This window comes from Vespa crabro, chromosome 8 (genome assembly GCF_910589235.1).
Source record: "Vespa crabro chromosome 8, iyVesCrab1.2, whole genome shotgun sequence".
Taxonomy (NCBI): domain Eukaryota; kingdom Metazoa; phylum Arthropoda; class Insecta; order Hymenoptera; family Vespidae; genus Vespa; species Vespa crabro.
Genome location: NC_060962.1, coordinates 7,571,479 through 7,592,073, shown reverse-complemented (window position 1 = coordinate 7,592,073; position 20,595 = coordinate 7,571,479). Strand labels below are relative to the sequence as shown.

Genomic DNA, 20,595 nt, shown 5'->3' with positions numbered 1-20,595 from the left:
TAATATAAAATATAATTTCATTTATATATATATATATATATATATATATATATATATAAATGAATATAATAAATATATATATATACATATTATACATATATAAATATAAAGACGAGCAAAAATTGAATTAGAAACGATGATCAACGAAATTTGTTGATTAAATAAAATAAAATAAAAAAAAAAAAAAAGAAGAAGAAAAACCAGAAAAGAAAAATAATTACTCACTGACAAGACAATTTTCTTTTCTTTGAAATTGGAGCAAAATCCTCGGAGTTGTCGGTGCTGCCAGGTTGACAATGATTACGAGTTGGTGTATTGTTGGATGATCCACGATGATGATGATGATGATGATGATGATGATGCTGATGCTGCTGCTGCTGCTGCTGCTGCTGTTGTTGTTGTTGTTGTTGTTGTTGATGATGATGATGATGATGATGTTGTTGCTGTTGTTGTTGCTGTTGTTGTTGCTGTTGTTGCTGTTGTTGTTGTTGCTGCTGCTGTTGTTGTTGTTGTTGTTGATGATGATGGTGATGATGATGATGATGAGGATAATGATTATGATAATGATGTCCGGGGGCGGGTGCCTGGTCTGGAACCATCGTCGGGGGTGTCTCCATGTGCCGGGGCGGTTCAGCCCCGGTTGCAATTCGCGGGGTTGTGTCGGTGATGGTGGTAGTGGTGGTGGTATTTGCGATAGTGGTGTTATTGTTGCTGATAGACGAGGAGGAGGAGGTGGAGGAGGAGGAAGAGGAAGAAGAGGAGGAGGAGAAGGAGGAAGAAGAGGAAGAGGAAGAGGCGACGGCAGCAACAGTAGCTGCAGCTACAGAGGCAGCGGCGACTGTATTGGTGGTAGTGATATTGTTGTTGTTGATGATGGTGTTGTTGTTGGTGTTGGTTGTTGTAGCAACGATATCTGTGTCGGAAGTAGTGGTATCAGTAATTGTAGGGTTGCTGATGATACTGGTAGGCGTGCTGATAATAGTACTGGTAATAATGCTAGTGGTGTTGGTTGTAATAGTAGTGGTGATGGTAGAGGTGGTGGTAGCGGCGGCGGCGGTGGTGGTGGTTGTGGTAGCGTTGCTTATGATAGTGTCGTTCGATGTTCCGGGGGTGATGACGTTATTGCCACTACCACTACCGTTGCCGGGGGTTGGAGTCGGGGTAAGCTCGTCGGCACCCCCAGCCGAGACGCCCGTCAAATCTCCCACCCCCGAGCCCGTGCCTATCTCGCCGAAATAGACCGTCGAACAGGAACTTCTATAAAAAATTATAACGAAAGATATTTTATTTATTTATTTATTTCTCCGTTATTTATCTATTTATCGTTCAATATGCCTTTAGAATTTCGTAAGAATTCGAAATAACAAATTAATAATATAAAATCTTTATAATATCGGATTAATTTGTAATATTTTATATATAAATATACAACCACGATTTGTGCGCGCGTACGTGCGTGTATATATTCATTATATTTTTATTAAAAACTTCAATATTATTTATTTAATAGAAGAGATCATAATATATTATCATTATTATTATAAAATACATACTCGATCTTTCTTTCTCAATATATCAAGCCGACCTTCGATGATATTATCTAAAAAGAGAAAAAAGAAATAGAGAAAGAAAAAAGAAAAGAAAAGAAAAAAGACAAGATCTTATCAAGAGATTAGTTCCTTTCAATTTCTACGTTTCTCTTCATTATTCGATAAGTCACTTCTTCTATGGAAAAAAAAAAAAAAAAAAAAAAAGAAAAGAAAAGAAAAGAAAATTCAATTATCTCGATTCGAACGACGATATCGACGATGATCCTTGTTAAGATTTCTACTTCCCTTTTTTTTTTTTTTTTGTTTTGTTTTTTATCAAAAACATTTTCCTCGAAACTTGTTAACTTTCTTTTCCTCTTTCTTTTTCTTCTTTTACGTTCATTCGTTCGTTCGTTCGTTCGTTCGTTCATTTGTTCGTAGATCATCGAAGAGCGCCGATATCAAACTGGTTTTCCAGTTGTTTGATACACGTAACCACATACCAAAAGACAATCTACGAAAGTGACACTGACATATGCCAGGGAACGTAGTACGAACAACAAGCATATAACCGATCGTTGTCCCGATCGTAACGACAGGTCCGCAACAGAACATGGAACATTATCGATAGGCGAGCCGATCTAAACCGTCGGCGTCATACTTATCGCCTCTAACCACTTTTCTAGGAACAATACTACGTTAGCTGAGCTAACTGAACTACCTAGTTGCTGCTATTGCTGCTCCATTCGCATTTCTATTCCACTCGAATAGATTTCAACTTACCTTTCCTTTTTATATATGTATCTATGTATATATATATATCTCCTCCCTCTTCTATAATCAACCGATTATAATAATTTTAATATGTAGTCAATAAGTCCGATCGAAAATTTTTCAATAAATGATCTATAATGATCTATAATCTAAGTATCCTTATTACAAAAAGATTAACCATCTTTTGTTCTTGAAAATATTGATAGAACTATAATTTTCATATTACGTCGGAATTCTTTATAAATCGATATAAATCCATCTAAGATATTTAAATATTATTAATAAAAATATAATAAATATTGTATATACTATTAATTTCCAATAATTCTTTAGGAACTATTATAAATATATAATAATTATTACAATATATTTCTACTATATCATTAATATAAATATACTAAAGTATAAATAAAAATGTATTTAAAAAATTTATATATATATATATATACATATACATATATACATATATAAAAATTTATAAAAATTTATATCTACATATATACCATATATCAGTATTATATATACATTATATACAAGTACAGCTATATTATACTAAGTATAATTAATATTTATCAAAGATGAATCTTTGGATATGAAGTAACAATTTGAAGTAATCATTTAAAAATTATGTAAAATTACAAGGATAAAGTATTTAAGATGTATCATATATTGTAGAACAAAAAAAGTCAATGATATCTCTAATGTACCGATATTTTAATATATATATATATATATATATATATATATATATATATACAATACTATATATATATATACATATATATGTAGTTTGATGATGGAAGCTCTCGTGCGTTCATAGTGTGATGCCAACGACGTCGCGTGCGCCGTCTCGTATCTATGAATAAATAGAATTACGCTAATCGCTAGCGTTACATCATGATACACGGAACCACTTGCGCTTTCTATCGGTGGTAAGATAGATAAATGGCTGACCTTGGACCAAAGTCTTTTTTCTTTTTTTCTTTTTTTTCTTTTTTCTTTTTTTCTTTTTTTTTTCAAAGTAGTAAAAACCAGACATTATGTCAGTAGAAATTTCCCTTTAAGCTTTCAATAATTATCGAATCATGTCTTCTACTTATAAATATTTTCTTCCTATCAGTTCTCGAACGAACTCTCGTTACTGACCGTACCCAAGGCCAATCGTTATGTCGATTCATTGAAAAAAAAAAAAAAAAAAAAGAAAAAAAAATAAAGGAAAAAGAAAATAAAATAAAAAGAAAAAGATAAATAAATATATAAATAAAATATTAATTTTATCAAAGTTACATCGGTATCATTATCGAGGAGCAAAAAATATTTACGATAATTATCTAATAACACTTATGAAGTGACTTATGAAGCATTTATACCTGATGATGACTCAATTATTTTTTTTTCCATTTGTCTTTAAATTAGAAAAAAAGAAAAGATATATATATATATATATAATTTTCTTCTATTTAAATCCAAAGAAAAAAAGAAATTAAATTTATTTACAAAGTATTACCAAATGTAATAATTAACCTATCGAAGACCTTATCCATTTCAAAATGTACATTGATTAATAAGAGATCGACTGAAGATCACAGATCAAGAAAATATCACGTTTATCGATCCCTATTAACGATCTCTCGTTAAAAGAATCTCCAAGAAGATATTAGATGGAGATATGGTCAAGATAAGATCTTCTTAAGATCAACCTATTCACTTTTATAAGCTTTATTGAGATTCTCTGTACGATATTAAAACTTTTGTTCCATTTATAGCAAAACCATCAACATTGTTTTCCTAAGAAAGAGAAAGATAGAGAGAGAGAGAGAGAGAGAGAGAGAGAGAGAGAGAGAGAGAGAGAGAGAAAGAGATAAGAATAAAGAAAGAAATTTTATTCATGTAATAAAATATAATTCATATGTGTAAAACGATGCGAAGATAGAAAAAGACACTGAAGATATTTCTAGAGAATCTCCATTACTGTCCTACTATTGTATACATTACTCGATTTTAATCGTATATACATATATATATATATATATATATATATATATATATATATACATGTATATACAAGTACATAAATACATATATATATATATATATATATATATATATATTATATATATATACTTTGTTACGATGTTCTGCGCGATACATGGTTCGTTCGATTGACCCGGATGAACTCGAGAAATCAAACGATCTTCATCTCTGTTCACGGTGTATTAACGAGTTAATCGGTTCTTTGATTTCTCTTTCATACGGAGAATCCAAAGATCACTATTTTTTCACATCCCTCCCAACTTAATATCCCTCCCTATTTACTTCCTCCTCTTTCCAATCACCAACATCATCCTTCTTTTTTTATGATCCTTCTTATTTCTTTCATTACTAAAAGGATACAAAAACGTTAAATTTATTTTCTAATTGATTATTACATATCTTCTCTCTTTCTCTCTCTCTCTCTCTCTCTCTCTCTCTCTCTCTCTCTCCCTCTCTACCTCCCTCTCTTTCTCTCTCTTACGTATTTTATAAAGATGGCGGACGTTCTATGATTATATTTGTTCGTATAGTTTTCCTATATATATATTCACTTATCTACGTATGTACATTAAATAGTTGCTTATTTAATCGATATCGAAGAAACAAAAAGAAAGAAACGAATACGAAAACTCATCGAGCATTCCGATACTTTAACGTCGACCGATGAAAGATGTAACGACCGGACGGTAATGCCAGAGACAATGATAAAATCGTCTTACGTAATGATCGTAAACGTTCCTTATATGTATTCATCTCTATGTATGCATCTATGTATAATGTGTAGGTAGGTATATGTATACAGAGTACAACGTTTTATAATGTCGTACGTATATACGTATATATTATATGTATTGTATTTATATATTCTATGTATTGTATATATTGTATTATATTGTATTGTATTGTATTGTATATATGTATCTATGCACGTATGTATGTATGTATGTATGTATGTATATATGTATGTATGTATGTATGTAGCTCGTAACATGTGAGAAATAAGAAGGAGAGAGGAAACTTGGAAAGTGGAACCTTCCCCGTAGGCCACCACCATATTTCGTTACGCCATTATATACCAGACCCTCTCGAAACATGTAACAAAATGAATAGATACATCGCCATCTTGAAAATTGTCTATCTTTTAGTTTAACCAATCAATTATTTAGTTTAGATCGTTTCCTCTACTACTTCTATTTCTAATTTTACTTGCTCTTCTTCTTCTTTTTCTTCTTCTTTATCTTTATCTTTAACAAGTTCATGAGAAAAAGATAATTGGATTTAACGATACATATATACATACATACATGCATACATATATATCTATATCGTAAAATGAAATATTTTTCCTTTAATATTTCATTCTTCCTTTTTCTGTTTTTCTCTTTCTTTCTTTTCATTTTTCTTTTTGTTTTTTGTTTTTTTTTTTTTTTTGTTTACAGATAATTATTTTTCTCTCTCGCTAAATAATTAATCTAACTATCCTAAAGTCAAAAGTGAAGGGTGGAAGGTAGGGGGGGGAGTGTCATTAACAAATTTCACTTTGAGAATGAAATTTTATATGGGTATTAAAAAAAAAAAAAAAAAAAAAAAAAAAAAAAAAAAAATATTCCACTTCAATGAGGATTTTCTTTTTTGCCCTCTTTCTCGATTCTTTCCACTTCAAAGAGAATTATTTTTCTCTCGTTAAATTCTAACGAAAATCTTAGAAAATTAAAACGCTACGGTGTATTTCATATTAAGAATGAAATCTTTCGTATATTTTTGTGAGCATTGAAAAAAAGTTGAATTAGATTTTATCGCAAAAGGAATTAGATTCTCCCCTCCCCCCTCGTCCCACCCAAATATTGTATCTTCCTTTTCTTCTTTCTTTGGAAAGACTTTTAATTCTCTTATCAAATTCTAATAAAATCTGTAAAAAAATTTGGAGTAATGAGGGATGTCGTTTAAAAATTTCATTGTAAGGTGTATGCGTGTGTGTATGTATGTGTACATGTTTCACGTTGAGAATGAAATTTTACATTATCTTATAGACATAGGAAAAAGAAGACAAGGAAGGAAAGGAAAAAGAAGAAAAAAGAAAATAGGAAGAAAAAAAAGAACCGCGTATTTTACAAACGAACTCTATAAGCATAATATGAACGATCTACAAAGAATACAATTGTATACATTCGTGTGACAAGGGAAAAACAATAAGGAGAATAAGTTTCAAATCGAGGGGGATGAAACCACGTTGGAGACTTTAATGCACGAGATGACAATAGCATGGGTATGGTCAAGCAACCACCAATGAAAATAATAATTTCTATAGTAACCAAATTAAAAAGAAAAGAAAAAAAGAAAGAAAGAAAGAAGAAGAAGAAGAAGAAGAACAAGAAGAAGAAAAAGAAAGAAAGAAAGAAGAAAAGAAAAAAGATGAAAAAGAACGCATAATAATCATAAAAACGAAATACGATTTATACGTCTTAATTCATTCAGAAATTAATTAATTCAAAAAAAAAAAAAAAAAAAAAAAAAAAAAGAATAAATGAATAAAACTGAAAAGGAAAGAAAGGAAATATAGACAAATCCATTGATTAAACTTACTCTTGAACAGTCGAAAGATTATAATATCTTCGTTGTTGTTGATGTTGATGTTGATGTTGATGTTGTTGCTGTTGCTGTTGTTGTTGTTGATGATGATGATGATGATGATGATGATGATGATAAAAATGTTGTCCGCAAATATCATGGCCACGTGTATCTTGATGAATACGAGGACAAAATTCTTCCAAGGAAATGAACTCCTGTGATTCTTGAACCTGATGAATGAGTTGCGTATAACCTTGAGCCATCTCTTCGGCCATCATTTCTTGTCCCATTGGTCCAGGATATTGTAGGATACCTTCTAAATCTATACCACTTTCTTCCTTTACTTTTTCCTCCTCCTCCTCCTCCTCCTCCTCCTCCTCTTCCTCCTTCTCTATGTCTTCCTTTTTTCCTTGTTCCTCTTGCGAACGACGAAAATGTTGACCTCGTTTTTCTTCTCGTTCTTGGTGTTGTTGTTGTTGTTGTTGTTGTTGTTGTTGTCCGTGTCGGTGTCGGTGTCGTCGTTCTCGTTGTTGCCGACAATGACATTGAGAACGTTCACGATGATGATGAATACTTATACAACTGCCATCGCCAATCACCGTCTCATTTTCAATGATATCACCACTGTCCAGCGGTAACTCATCCTCCTCTGAGGAAACGTATTTTTTTTTCTCTCTTTCTCTTTCTCTCTCTCTTTCTCTCTTTCTCTTTCTAAATTTCTATCTATACCGTTTCTTGTTTTGCGTTTTTTGTTCTCTAATCTTTTTTCTTTCTTTTATTTTTTTTTTTTTTTTTTATTGCTTTTTTTCTTCTTTTTTTTTTTTTTTTTTTTTCTAATTGCGAACGTCGGAATGGTTGCAGCTTACTTTAATGTCGAACTGTACGAAAAGTTTATACCGAAAAATTCAAAATTGAATCGATAATTTAAAATAAAAAATTTTTAATTTAAAATAAATGAAAATCGATCAAATCTCTCTAATTTTTCGATATATATATATATATATGTATAAACGAAATTATTATATTATATTTTTAGTATCACTGTATATGTACCTTTTATATATAATTAGATAATTTTTGGTACATATACACGTGTAATCTTCGATTTATGATTAAATTCAAATGAATCGATTAAATATAAAACTAAATGAAATTAGTTCATGAAAAAATATAAATATAAATATATATATATATATATACTTTAAATATATAAAAAATAAATTGTAATACTATTTAATATCATCATATATATACCTGTATGTTTTCTTTCTTTCTTTCCTTTCTTTTTTTTTTTTTTTTTTAAATATGAGATATGATGTTTTTCGTATATGAGAAACGATACGAATTTTTCCAAACGAAGATTCAAAGATTCTTATTTATCGTTTCTTCAAGATATTCTAATAAAAAAAAAAAATTGTTCTCAAATCCGACCATTTATTTATTCTACGTACAACGAAAACAACTAATGAATTGTTTATAATAATGATATAATAAACGTGATATATAATTAATTAGAAAAATAATCGACAATACAATTTTATTACGATTATTAAAAAATTTATGATAATTAACGCGTTATAATTGTTAATTTAATAATTATTAATAAGATAGGAATATTAATAGAATTATACGATAATCTAAACGAAAGATTTATCGAATTGTTAACTAAGTATTAAGAACGTGAACGCGTTGCACAACTTTTCAAGTCGGCGACCTGCTCTTTAATATCACGCCTGATTCATTTCCCATACACCTAATCATCACGTTTTACGATTCCACATCCTACTTCTTATACTTCTAAATCATTTTATCCTTCTAATCTGCATCTCCTTATTTTTCTTGTTCCCTTTTTCTTTTTCTTTCTTTTTCTTTTCCTTTTTTTTTTTATGAATCTCTCTTTCGTATGCAGCGACACGCAAAATTGTTTCTACGAGCGAATAATAAAGAAACGAAAAAAAAAAAAGAAAAAAGATAAAAAAAAATCTACATTTGCAATCTTCTTTTTCTCTTCAGAATAAAAAAAAAAAAAAAAAAAAAAAAAAAAACAAGAATACCACTACAAATTGTATTCAAGAGATAAGTATGTACAATGTTCTCTCGCATAATATTCATATAATATGTATATGTATATCTGATATATGTTTTAAATAATTTTGCAAAACAATTTAACACGAGTAACATGAAAAACGAGATTAGAGAAGACATCAAGGACAGGTAATAAGATAAAAATGCTTATCGTGTTTGCAACAAACTCGACGACCTTGGATAACCATGCCATCGATTATAAAAGATAGTGAGTTCCTTTTTTATTAATAAATTAAAAGGAAAAAAAGGAAAAAAAATTCGTTTAAATAGAAAAATATTTGTGTTTACTTTGAGTAAACACAAGACATCTTCGATTAATATTTCAACAAAATAAAAACAGAACGAAAGAAAAAAAAAAAAGGGATATTTGCTATTCGTTGTTCGATCAATATTTTTAAATATTCTATCAGTATTTATAATAAAATATCAATATATCAAATGACATAATATAAATGACGTAACGTCGATCATTTAATTAATTATACTTAATCAAAATATTTGTTTTTAATTATTTATATAAAAATTCATTTATTCTACAAAATCCATCGAATTAATTAATAAAAATATTAATTAAATAAATAGAAATGCGCAAAAGAAAAGGAAAAGAAAAGCAACAAAAAAAAAATAAAAAATAAAAAAAAAAGGACAATAATTTTTATATCTTAATTTTTTAGCCGATAAAAGTAAAAGAATTTTTTAATCGTTCCCTTTTGAAACGTGTTAGCCGAAAGAAAAGAATAATAAGAAAATAGCATTTATTAAAATGTAATTAAAAAATAATATTACATGTATTATCCCTTCTCGTATAAAGTACTTAAGGTAATTATAATATGCAAATGTCACGTAAAGGTATTTAGGCGATATGATCGGAATGTTATGTAACATATTGAACGTATTAATTGTTTAGTACAATAAATAACATGTATGTATACGATGCCAATATTGTCAATAATTTTTATTTATCAAATTTATTATCCAATATATCATAAACGCGTTTCGAAAGTTTTGTCGATGATAAGAAAAGAAATGAAAATGAACGAATTAAAAAAGAAAATAATATTTATATAATCCAAAAAAAACATCATTTAATATTGTATATTATATATATATATATATATATATATATATATATAATTATAATTTTTCTAATAAAATTACAATGAAACAAAGAAAAATATACTGTTATTATTTTTACATATTAAAATTACATATTTATCAAATCATAAATTATTAAATTACTTTAGTGTGGAATATTTAAATTATTGTAATTGTTATACTGATGAAAGAAAGAAAAAAAAAATAAAAAAGAAAAGAAATATAACATTATATATTCAAACATTAAGTAACTCCGTTATTATATAAATTTAAATTACGCAAATTTCTATATGACAAAAATTATAATATATATTTTAGCGTACTAACGTAATCATTTTATATAACGAAAGAAAAAAAAAATATATATATATATATATATATATATATATATATATATATATTTTTAGAAATAATAATCAATTTGAAAAATTATGTACGACGACAATAATCGAAAAGAAAAAATGCACGAATAAATAAATATATATATATATATATATATATATATAAATAAATAAATAAATAAATAAATAAATAAATGAATAAATAAATAAATAAAAAAAGAAATAAATAAATAAATAGATGAATAAATAAACAGAAAGAAGATATGAATCAGTAGTTATGTAAGAACTTAACGAATTATGTCAAAGCAAATTATAAATCGCATTGTGTTAAGAGGAATTAGCAATTAATCAGCTGACGATGCATTCGCGATTCATAACGAACGAACAAACGAACGAATGAACAAACGAACGAATGAACGAACGAACGAACGAACGAATGAACGAATAGAGAGTACCTACGCCTCCGGGAGTACATTAATTGCTAGTATACTCCGACAGGCAGATAACTTCCAATTTTTATGACATTTCTCGCTTAGGCAACGTCGTTCTCGTCGTTCTCGTCGTTGTCGTCGTTGTCGTTGTTGTTGCTTTCGTCGTAGTAGTAGTAGTAGTAATAGTAGTAGTAGTAGTAGTAGTAATAGTAGTAGTAATAGTAGTCACTACTGCAATGTTATTTCTCGTCACTGTATATAATGTACTTATATATAATACGTGAGAGTATTAGTCTCTCTCTCTCTGTCTATCTATCTATCTTTCTTTATCTTTCTTTCTCACTCTCTCTCACTCTCTCACTCTCTCTCTCTCTCTCTCTCTCTCTCTCTCTCTCTCTCTTTCTCTTTCTCTCTCTTGCGGAAGAACGTTCTTTCACGACGATATAAACATTCTCTGGAGAGACGTCTCGAATGATTTCAGTTCAACCCAGTGAACTAACCAGTCCCTCCGGCTTGATCTAGATATGTACGTGGTCAACATGTGTTCCTTCTTTCTCTTTCGCTCTCTCTCTCTCTCTCTTTCTCTCGATTACTTTCTTTTAAATAGCCAATAGAATTAAAGATAGAAAAAGAAAGAAAGATCGATTTAATTATTTCTAATTGTAATTATTAAAATTAATTACTTTATTTATTTATTTATTTATTTATTTATTTATTTATTTATTTATTTGTATGTCCATATCTATGAGTTTTACTTTAAATTTTAGATAATAAATTTTAAACAGAATTTAATTCAATTAAATTAGTTCTTTATTATCGTTAACGGAATATTAATTAATTAATTTATTTTTTTATTTGATTGATATATGCGTCAATCGATCTAGAAATATTTATCAACGTGTTGATTTTTTCTCTGGTTAAAAAAAAATAAAAAAAAAAGAAAAAAGAAAGGGGGCAAAGAAAAATGAAAAAAGAAAGAAAACAAAAAAAAAACGAAGTTTCATTTACTATTAATTTTTTTTCTGCAACATTCTCAAATCTATCTACTTATCCATTAATCCTGAGGCATTAATCAAAAATCTGTCAATTGCAAGTCGTTCGAATGATAAATAAAAAAACAAAAAAAAAAAAAAGAAAAAAGAAAAAAGAAAAGGAAAAATAATTGACATAAGACGATTCAAAAAAAGGTTTAAGCAAAGTTGTAACCCGTCAAAATAAATGTGTCAATTGTAATAATAATAAAATCTGTATGGCGTAAATAATCAACAATTAACATGCAATTATCCTTGCAATCAGTCAAAAATATATTGATCACAAATCGATGTACGAATGATACAAAAAATAAAATTAACATTTTCAATAGAATTCAAAAAATATTCAGACAAAATTGTGACCCGTGAGAATAAGCATTTAGTAATAGTAGTAATTAATAGTAATGACATTGATATAATGTATTCATTGATAAATAATCAATCATAAAAAAAAAAATTATTTGTCCTTAGAATTAGTGAAAAATTTATTAATTATAAATGGCTCAAAATAATATCAAAAAGAAAAATCGACATTTGTGATTATTCAAAAAACATTTTAACCCATTAAAATAAAAGCAATGTATTATATCATGGAAGTGTTAGTAACATCGATATAGTGTCATTAATCAACACCAACAACTCGCAACTATTTGCCCGGTTTTCCCGCCTTACGTAAGAAGAGAACTTACTACGATCGTGTCTCTTTCTTTCTTTCTCTATCTATCTATCTATCTATCTCACTCTCTCACTCTCTCCCTCTCTCTCTCTCTCTCTCTCTCTCTCTCTCTCTCTCTCTCTCTATTTATCTCTTTCTCTTTCTATCCAACTATCTTTTTACTTTGGTTACTTCGTAAGTTGTATATCTATGTATGTACCATCGTGACCGAACGACTTGGACTGGTTTATCTTCTTTTGCATTTCGATAACGAATAACAATAATCTTTAGCGGGAGATCTGAAACGTCTTATTTAATTTATACGAATGCGAACAATTACGTCCTCGATTCGTCGCCGATATAGTCGAGGTAATTGATCGTTTCTATTCGTTTTATATCTTACACAATGTGCCGTTCCGTTCGTTCGTTCGTTCGTTCGTTCGTTCATTCGTTTGTACGTACAGTGGCAAAGTAAGTAAGTAGTTGCATAGTATACTTTGAATAGTAACGTCATTAATTAGCATCGCCTAATGTCCTTTCGTTGTTGCGTTGAAAGTGACGACGTTCGATGGTATTATAGAAAAGAAAAGAAAAAAATAAAATAAAGAATAAAAAATAACAATTGTTTCCTTTTGATTACGAATGGATATCGTATCTATTGTGCACGACGATTCAAATTAACAATTTTTATAATAATAAGAAAAATTATATATATATATATATATATTTTAATATATACTAATTTTAGTATATACTATTATAATATATATATATATATTTTTTTTTTCAAATTCTCTTTCTTTAAATCCTAAAAATGATAAACAAATTTCAATTAACATAATGAGATATCTCTTATAAAATTTCCAAGTGATTCTTATGAAATAATCAACTTTAATAAAAAATATTAGTAAAACTCAACTTTAATAAAAATCACATTAACTTATTTATCTCTAAACCGACGAAACGATTGTTGACGGCTTCGTGGACGTATATGTACGTATAAATCACGTTAAATCTTAATCTTTATCGTTCACTTTACTCCTTAATTAGCAATCATTTCTAACTCGAAAAGCGCGCGAAAAACGAACCTAATGAAGAATCGTCGATAATTAACTTTTTCCGAAATCTATAACGGAGGAATGAAAATAAAGAAAAATAAAGAAGAAAGAAAAAAAAGAAAGAAAATAAAACAAACGAGAAAAGGGGAAAGAAATTTTTCTCTCCTTACTTTCAACATAATTATACGATAAATAGAACATTCCCAATCATATGAATCCATATCAGTGTGATTGATTAAATCGTTATCAAAAACGTCTTATTCATTATCACTGTGCCACGTGTCGTTCACAGAAAAAAGAAAATAAATAAATAAATAAATGGAAAAGAAAAATGAAAAGAGATTGAATTCAATAAATCCATGCGAGAAAAAAAGGAAAGCAAAAACAAATAAATAAATAAATAAACAGGAAAAAGCCCAACATATCGTCATTCTTAAAACAAGCGCACCTGATAAAAAGAAAAACACACGCGCGCGCGCGCGCGCGCGAACAGCATCACTAAAAAAGAAAAAAGAAAGCAAAATAATAATAATAATAATTATTATTATTATAATTATAAAAATTAAATAAAAGCGATATCACTTTCGCGATATGTTCATCCTTATTTCCTTTCTTTCTTTTTTCTTTATTTTTTTTTTTTTTCTTTTTTTGTAATCTCACAAAAGAACACGATCGAAGAAAGGACATTTTTTAATATTCCACCCCTAACCTCAGCCCACCCCATCCTGACCGCACACAGGGAGTCTCCCCCGAAAAAAAAGGGATCGTCGAGGAAGAGACTCGTTTCGATATTAGCCTTCTATGTTGATGATGACAGTAAGTATAGCAACCATTCGGACGAACTAACATAAAGTAACTAATGATAATAAATTATCAATGCTGATGTTGATGTTGTTGTTGTTGATAATGATGATGATGAAGATGATGATAATGATGATGATGATGATGATGATGATGATGATGGTAGTCTTACCAAAAAAGAGCGAGACGTCGTACATACGCGTGCTCGTCGAAGAGGAAACGACGGCATCGTCGAGGAGGAGGCCTCCTTGGCCTTCCCTCCTGCCGAGCGACGTTCCACGTCCTTCGAAGGAATTGTCCTCTCTTCTTCCTTGCGTGATTGCAACGACGAAGACGACAAGATCCGCGATTGCAAGAATGCAAATATTCGTTCCCTTTCTTTTTTAATTATTATTATTATTATTAATATTATTATTATTATTATTATTATTATTATTATTATTTTCTTCCCTTTTTTTATCTCTCGTTAACACGTTAACATGTGTCTAAGTATATGTGTATAAATATATATATATATATATATATATATGTGTGTGTGTGTGTGTGTATTTGTAATAATAAAAAAAAAAAAAAAATATAGGAAAAAATGTATGTAATAGACGAACGTCGAAGAACAATATAATTAATACCGTCGATTAAAAGATAAATTCGTTTTTATATGGATTATTGATAATAACGTATTTTTTTAACGCGAGGATATATATATGTATATATATATATATATATGTATATGTGTATATATATATATATATATACATATATATGTATATCCTTGGGGTACCTGCCGGCCGAACAAACTCACGCGAGCACTCGCGTCTTGGAGAGGCGCCCGTTAGGCACTGTGAGAAACACCTTCCTCCTCCACTACTGGTGGTGGTGGTGGAAGCGCCTCCACACGAGTGGTGGTAAAGCGAGTGCCACTGCTACCGATACACCACTCTCTCTCTCTCTTTCTCTCTCTCTCTCTCTCTCTCTCTCTCTCTCTCTCTCTCTCTCTCTCTCTCTCTCTCTCTCTCTCTCTCTCTCTCTCTCTCTCTCTCTCTTGTTTCTATCTCTCTTTCTCTCTTTTCTCTTTGGGTACATATATATATACGTACTCGTGTGTGTTTGTGTGTGTGTAAGTGTAACTACGACTACATGATAAACATAGTAGTAGGACTAGAGTATAATAGTACCAATTGAGAGAAAGAGATAGAGAGAGAGAGAGAGGGGAGAGAGAGAGAGAGAGAGAGAGAGAATAGAAGCAACTGTTCAGACCACGTGGTCCTGCGCAGGTGGGAGTGACTAAAACCGCCCTGTACCGCTACTTTACCACCCCTTTTACCACCCCTTTTGCCACCCCTTCGCCAGTATCATGATCGGGGGAGGAGCACGACCTTCCTTTCTGACCAAGGTCAAACTTTGTTATTACCTTTATTATAAACGTCGAGAGAATTATTCATCGTTAATATATTTGTCTTTCATTTATTTATTCATTTATTGTTTTAATTGTATAATTCTCTCTTTCTCTCTCTCTCTCTCTCTCTCTCTCTCTCTCTCTTTTTTTTCTTTCTTTCTTTCTTTCTTTTGACATAAATTATTATACACCTTCGAACGATGCGTTTCTTTTTAATATGCCCGTAGAATAAGTGTCTATCTCTTTACGAAGAGTCGCGTCGGCTTTAACGTTTGAGCTTTAACGCGAGGAGTGGAACGAGAACGACAAGAGGAAGTCCCTGAAATGCAACTTCTTTGATTCCCATTTGCAATCTCGCATATGTGTATATGCGATTGGATACACACGTCGTTAACAATTCGACATAATAAAAGAAAGATTTCTATAGGTGTTTCCTTATTTGCTACTGTTATTGTTACTGCCATCGCCATTACTATTGCTACTGATATTACTATTGTTGATATAATCGTTTCCTTTTTTTTGTTGACTGATAATAAAAAGAATTATCGTTCATTGCTTCTTTTATAATATATATATATATATATACATTGTGTGTATGTGTGTGTGTGTGCATTAAGAATAAATATACATAAAAAATCTTATATTGAACGTTTTTAAATATAAATATAAATAAATAAAGATATGTAATAAGTAATGTTTATAAAATAATAAGTACATATGTATATGTATTATGTAGAAAATATAAGATATATTATGTTTCATATTCTTAAATATAAACTCTTAGTAAAGTATCGATATATATATATATATATATATATATATATATATATATTAGTATATCAAATATTCGACGTATTCAGGGAAACCTTCGCAAACAAAGAAGAAATCTTTAAGGTCGTCGTACGAAAGATACATACATATGTTTTATGAGAAAAGTTTTACGCTGAGAGATATCCAGCCAGTTCTCAAACGCAAAATCTCACGTTCGTGAAGTGATAAAATGAGTTAAACATTCTTCGAAGTTATTCCATTAATTTCGAATTTAATCATAATGGGGGGGGGGGGGGGGGAGAAAGAAAAAAAGAAAAAGAAAAAAAAATTTTTTCGATACGTCGCAATTATATTTTAAATATCGTCAATAAAACAAATAGAAATAAAAATCTATTATATTAAATCAAATGGAAGATATCTTCGATATTGTTCTAATAAATCTGAACTTGAATAATACAAAAAATAAATTCCTCTAAAAGAAAAAAAGAAAAGAAAATTTGTTTAATAAATCGTCGAAGGATGGATTACTAAAAGTATTTCAATAAAAATATATTCAATTATTAACTATAACATGTTTATAATTATTACCATGGTATTATATATATATATATGTACTGTATAACAAAAAAAAATTAATAATAATATAAAAGAAACAGCATATAATTTAATACAGTTATATGTAAATATATATGTATAAAATCAAATATAATATTATAATAAGCCATCAAAGAAAACAAAAAATAAGAACTAAAGAAAGAAAGAAGAAAAGAAAAATAATATAAAAGAAATAGCGTAATAGTATCAAGACGATTAACATTTAAGATGATTAATATCAATACTAATTACATTGATCTACAAGCCACCTGCATGAACAACCATATGACATATATATATACGTACATACATACGTACATATATATATATATACATGCATACGTACATATATATATACATACATACATATATATATATATATACATATATATGTACATGTGTACATACATGTAACGTAAGTCAGCATTAATTGTTATCATCGATACTGGTCCCTCAGCTTCCTCTATAACAGTATATAGATAACCCTAACACTGTTAGCAACCTCTCCGCGTTGACGTTTGAAGTGACCACAGCTGATCTCTCCCTCTCCCTAAATCTGCCTCGTCCACTCTCATTAGCGTGATTTTTTTTGGTAACTAGAGATTGTAATCCTTCTCTCTCTCTCTCTCTTTCTCTCTCCATCTATCTCTCTCTCTCTCTCTCTCTCTCTCTCTCTCTCTCTCTCTCTCTCCCTCTCTCTTTCTCTCTCTGTAGATCCGGCCGATTAATTTGCACTGATTATTTGCATGCTCTCCTTGTAACTCTGTGTTGTAAGCTTATCCTATTATCCGTTTAGGTATACGCAACTCGCATAACTACCGAGTAACGATCTTCGAGCTTATTCCATACGATCGTTTCGTATTTTTATGATTATTTTTTTCGTTCTTTATTTATTTTTTTTTCTTTTTCTTTTTTTTTTTTCTACTTTTGTTTCCATTAATATTTATCTCTCATATTATATCTGTTCAATAATAATAATAATAATAATAATGATAGTGTGTAAATTATATAATAAATTTGGAATGTAAGCTGATGATAAATTCGAAATTTCAGATATTTTTAATTATCTGCAATTTATATTGTCTTATATTTCTAGAAGAATTTTATACACACACACAGACATTATATATATATATATATATATATATATATATTTTTTTTTTCTTTGTATTATGTTGGAAAATAATAATAATTGTTATACAAATTTGAAACTTCGAATATTATTATAAATTAAACACTATTTTCTTTGTTTCCTTTGCAGAATAATAGAAATAAAAAAAAATTGTTAACTCTACGATATGACACATGATATGATAAAAAAAACAAAGAAATATTTGACATCGAATAAATTCAAATGTTTTTATAAACTCAACACTATTGTTTTCCTTACTCCTTTTTTTATTTTCGTTTCTCATTTGCAAATAATATGTATTACAATGTCCAACGATGTATTTCATCGACCATAACATTTTTAATTTAACGCATCGGACTCGCGACCTTAAAAAAAAGAAAAAAAAGAAAAAAATTAAAAAAAAATTGTTTTACGTAACGAATAGAAGAAAAATAGAGAAGCACGAAAAAAATGACTAATATTATTTTACGTAAATGAGCTAAGTTCCTCTCTATAATTATACTTAAAATAAAACGTTTTCGTAACAATAAGTACTTATAACGCAAAAGCGATAAGTTTAAATAACTAAAATAATCGCTCTTTTGTAATTTCCAAAGAGTATCGATCGAGTCTTTCTTCGGAAAAAAAAAGAAATGAAAAATAAAAAAGAAAAAAGAAAAAAAGAAAATACAAAAACAAAAAAAGAAAAGTAAAAAAGAAAAAATGGAAAACGATTGTTTTCGAATACAAATGTATATAAATTGAGAAGAAAATGAAAAATAAAAAAAAAGGGAAAAAAAAAATAAAAAAAGAGAACGAAAAAATAAAATCAAAAAAAGAAGAGAAAAATAAGTATCAAATTCGTTCGATTATCTCTGATCGAAACTTGAGTTTTCGATTAGTATTACTATAGTGATTATACACTGTCCAAAGAATCAAGATGTCTTTTTGATTGGTAAGCTGAACCTGGTCAACTCACTGTAACTTTATACTTTCTGATCTTATTCGAGAAAAGTAACGATCCAATCGAATTACATTTGTCTTATCTATACTACAATATCTATATATGTATATACATAGATATAAAATAAGTACGTAAATAATATGTATGTACATATACATATACATATCGTATATACGTGTGTATATGTATATACGTATGTATCTATCGTTTTTTAATCTTTTATAATAATTTTACGTGTAATTTAAAAATCACGTACACACACACACACACACATACACACATGTGTATTTTTAAATATTAATTTATATTATTGAAAGAATATTAAATTTTTAAAATTTATTATATAAGAAAATTTTCATAATCTTCAATTATAAACTATACTTACAATTAATATAGCTATATAGATGTTTTTATATACATGTTTTTTTTATATATAATAACTTCGTATAATTATTTTAAATTATTATAATTTGACGTTTCTTTTTTCTTTTTTTTTTGTTTTCTGTGAGTATCACATATTATATGATTTTTTTTCTTTTACTTCCAGAGACTAAATTAAACGATAAAGAAGTTCGAATACAATAGTACATAAATTCGAATATATTTTAAAATTGATCGTATAATTTGATAAAATAATTCGTGTATCGCATGGTTCCTTTCTTCTTTTCTTTTTTTTTATTTTCTGTTTGTTTTTTTATTTTATTTTTTTTTTTTTTTCATTTTATTGAAAGAAAATTAAGTTATACAAAGAATTCAAAAAGAAAGATTTAATTATTAATTACATGTTATATAAATAAATTAGAAATTTGTTACATACACATATATATATATATATATATATATATATATATATATTTATAATATATATGTACATACCTTGGTATCTGCGTCGAGCCAAAACTCGTTCCTCTCCATTTGGACCCATGATGTCCTTATCTGTAAAATAATAAATATATTACATAATATTAGAAAAAAATAATCTCGATAAATATTAAATGAATAATATACATTTATATCGTCGATTCAATCTTTCATATATTATATATTTACATATATATTGAAAGGATAAGAAAAAGAAAATCGATAGTTACGAGAAACGTTAATTACAAAGGATGAACGAAAATCTTCCTCCTTATTTTATTTCCCCGGTTTCATTTTTTCTTTTATTTTTCTTTTTTTTTTTTCTTTTCTTTTTTTTCTTTTATTTTTTTTTTTTTTTTTTCTTTTTAACACAGTTTCTATCTCGCTAATTGCCCCATCCATCGAAAGACGAACGACGAGCGAGACTGATTATTGAATTCCTGCTTCTTTCCTTATTGTGCATTTTTATAATTGGCCGATTGTTGTCGGATTGCTC

General features: G+C 28.5%; 1 protein-coding gene across 5 annotated transcripts in view; it reads right to left on the bottom strand.

The window, feature by feature from the left end:
- LOC124426316 (protein cycle) overlaps positions 1 to 20,168 on the bottom strand; it is a 39,690-nt gene extending 19,522 nt beyond the window's left edge. The window contains exons 1-5 of one of the 5 annotated variants that reach the window (XM_046967856.1): positions 15,184 to 15,254; positions 14,575 to 14,780; positions 6,921 to 7,554; positions 986 to 1,257; positions 226 to 913 (exon numbers count right to left, since the gene is read on the bottom strand). In XM_046967856.1, coding sequence (XP_046823812.1) covers positions 226 to 913; positions 986 to 1,257; positions 6,921 to 7,554; positions 14,575 to 14,599 — 1,619 coding nt within the window. In that variant the 5' untranslated portion in view covers positions 14,600 to 14,780; positions 15,184 to 15,254. Of the gene's footprint in view, positions 1 to 225; positions 1,258 to 6,920; positions 7,555 to 14,574; positions 14,781 to 15,183; positions 15,257 to 20,114 lie in introns of those variants that run through there. The other 4 variants (XM_046967855.1, XM_046967857.1, XM_046967853.1 and 1 more) reach the window with 4 other exon arrangements.
- Positions 20,169 to 20,595: the final 427 nt, after the last annotated feature.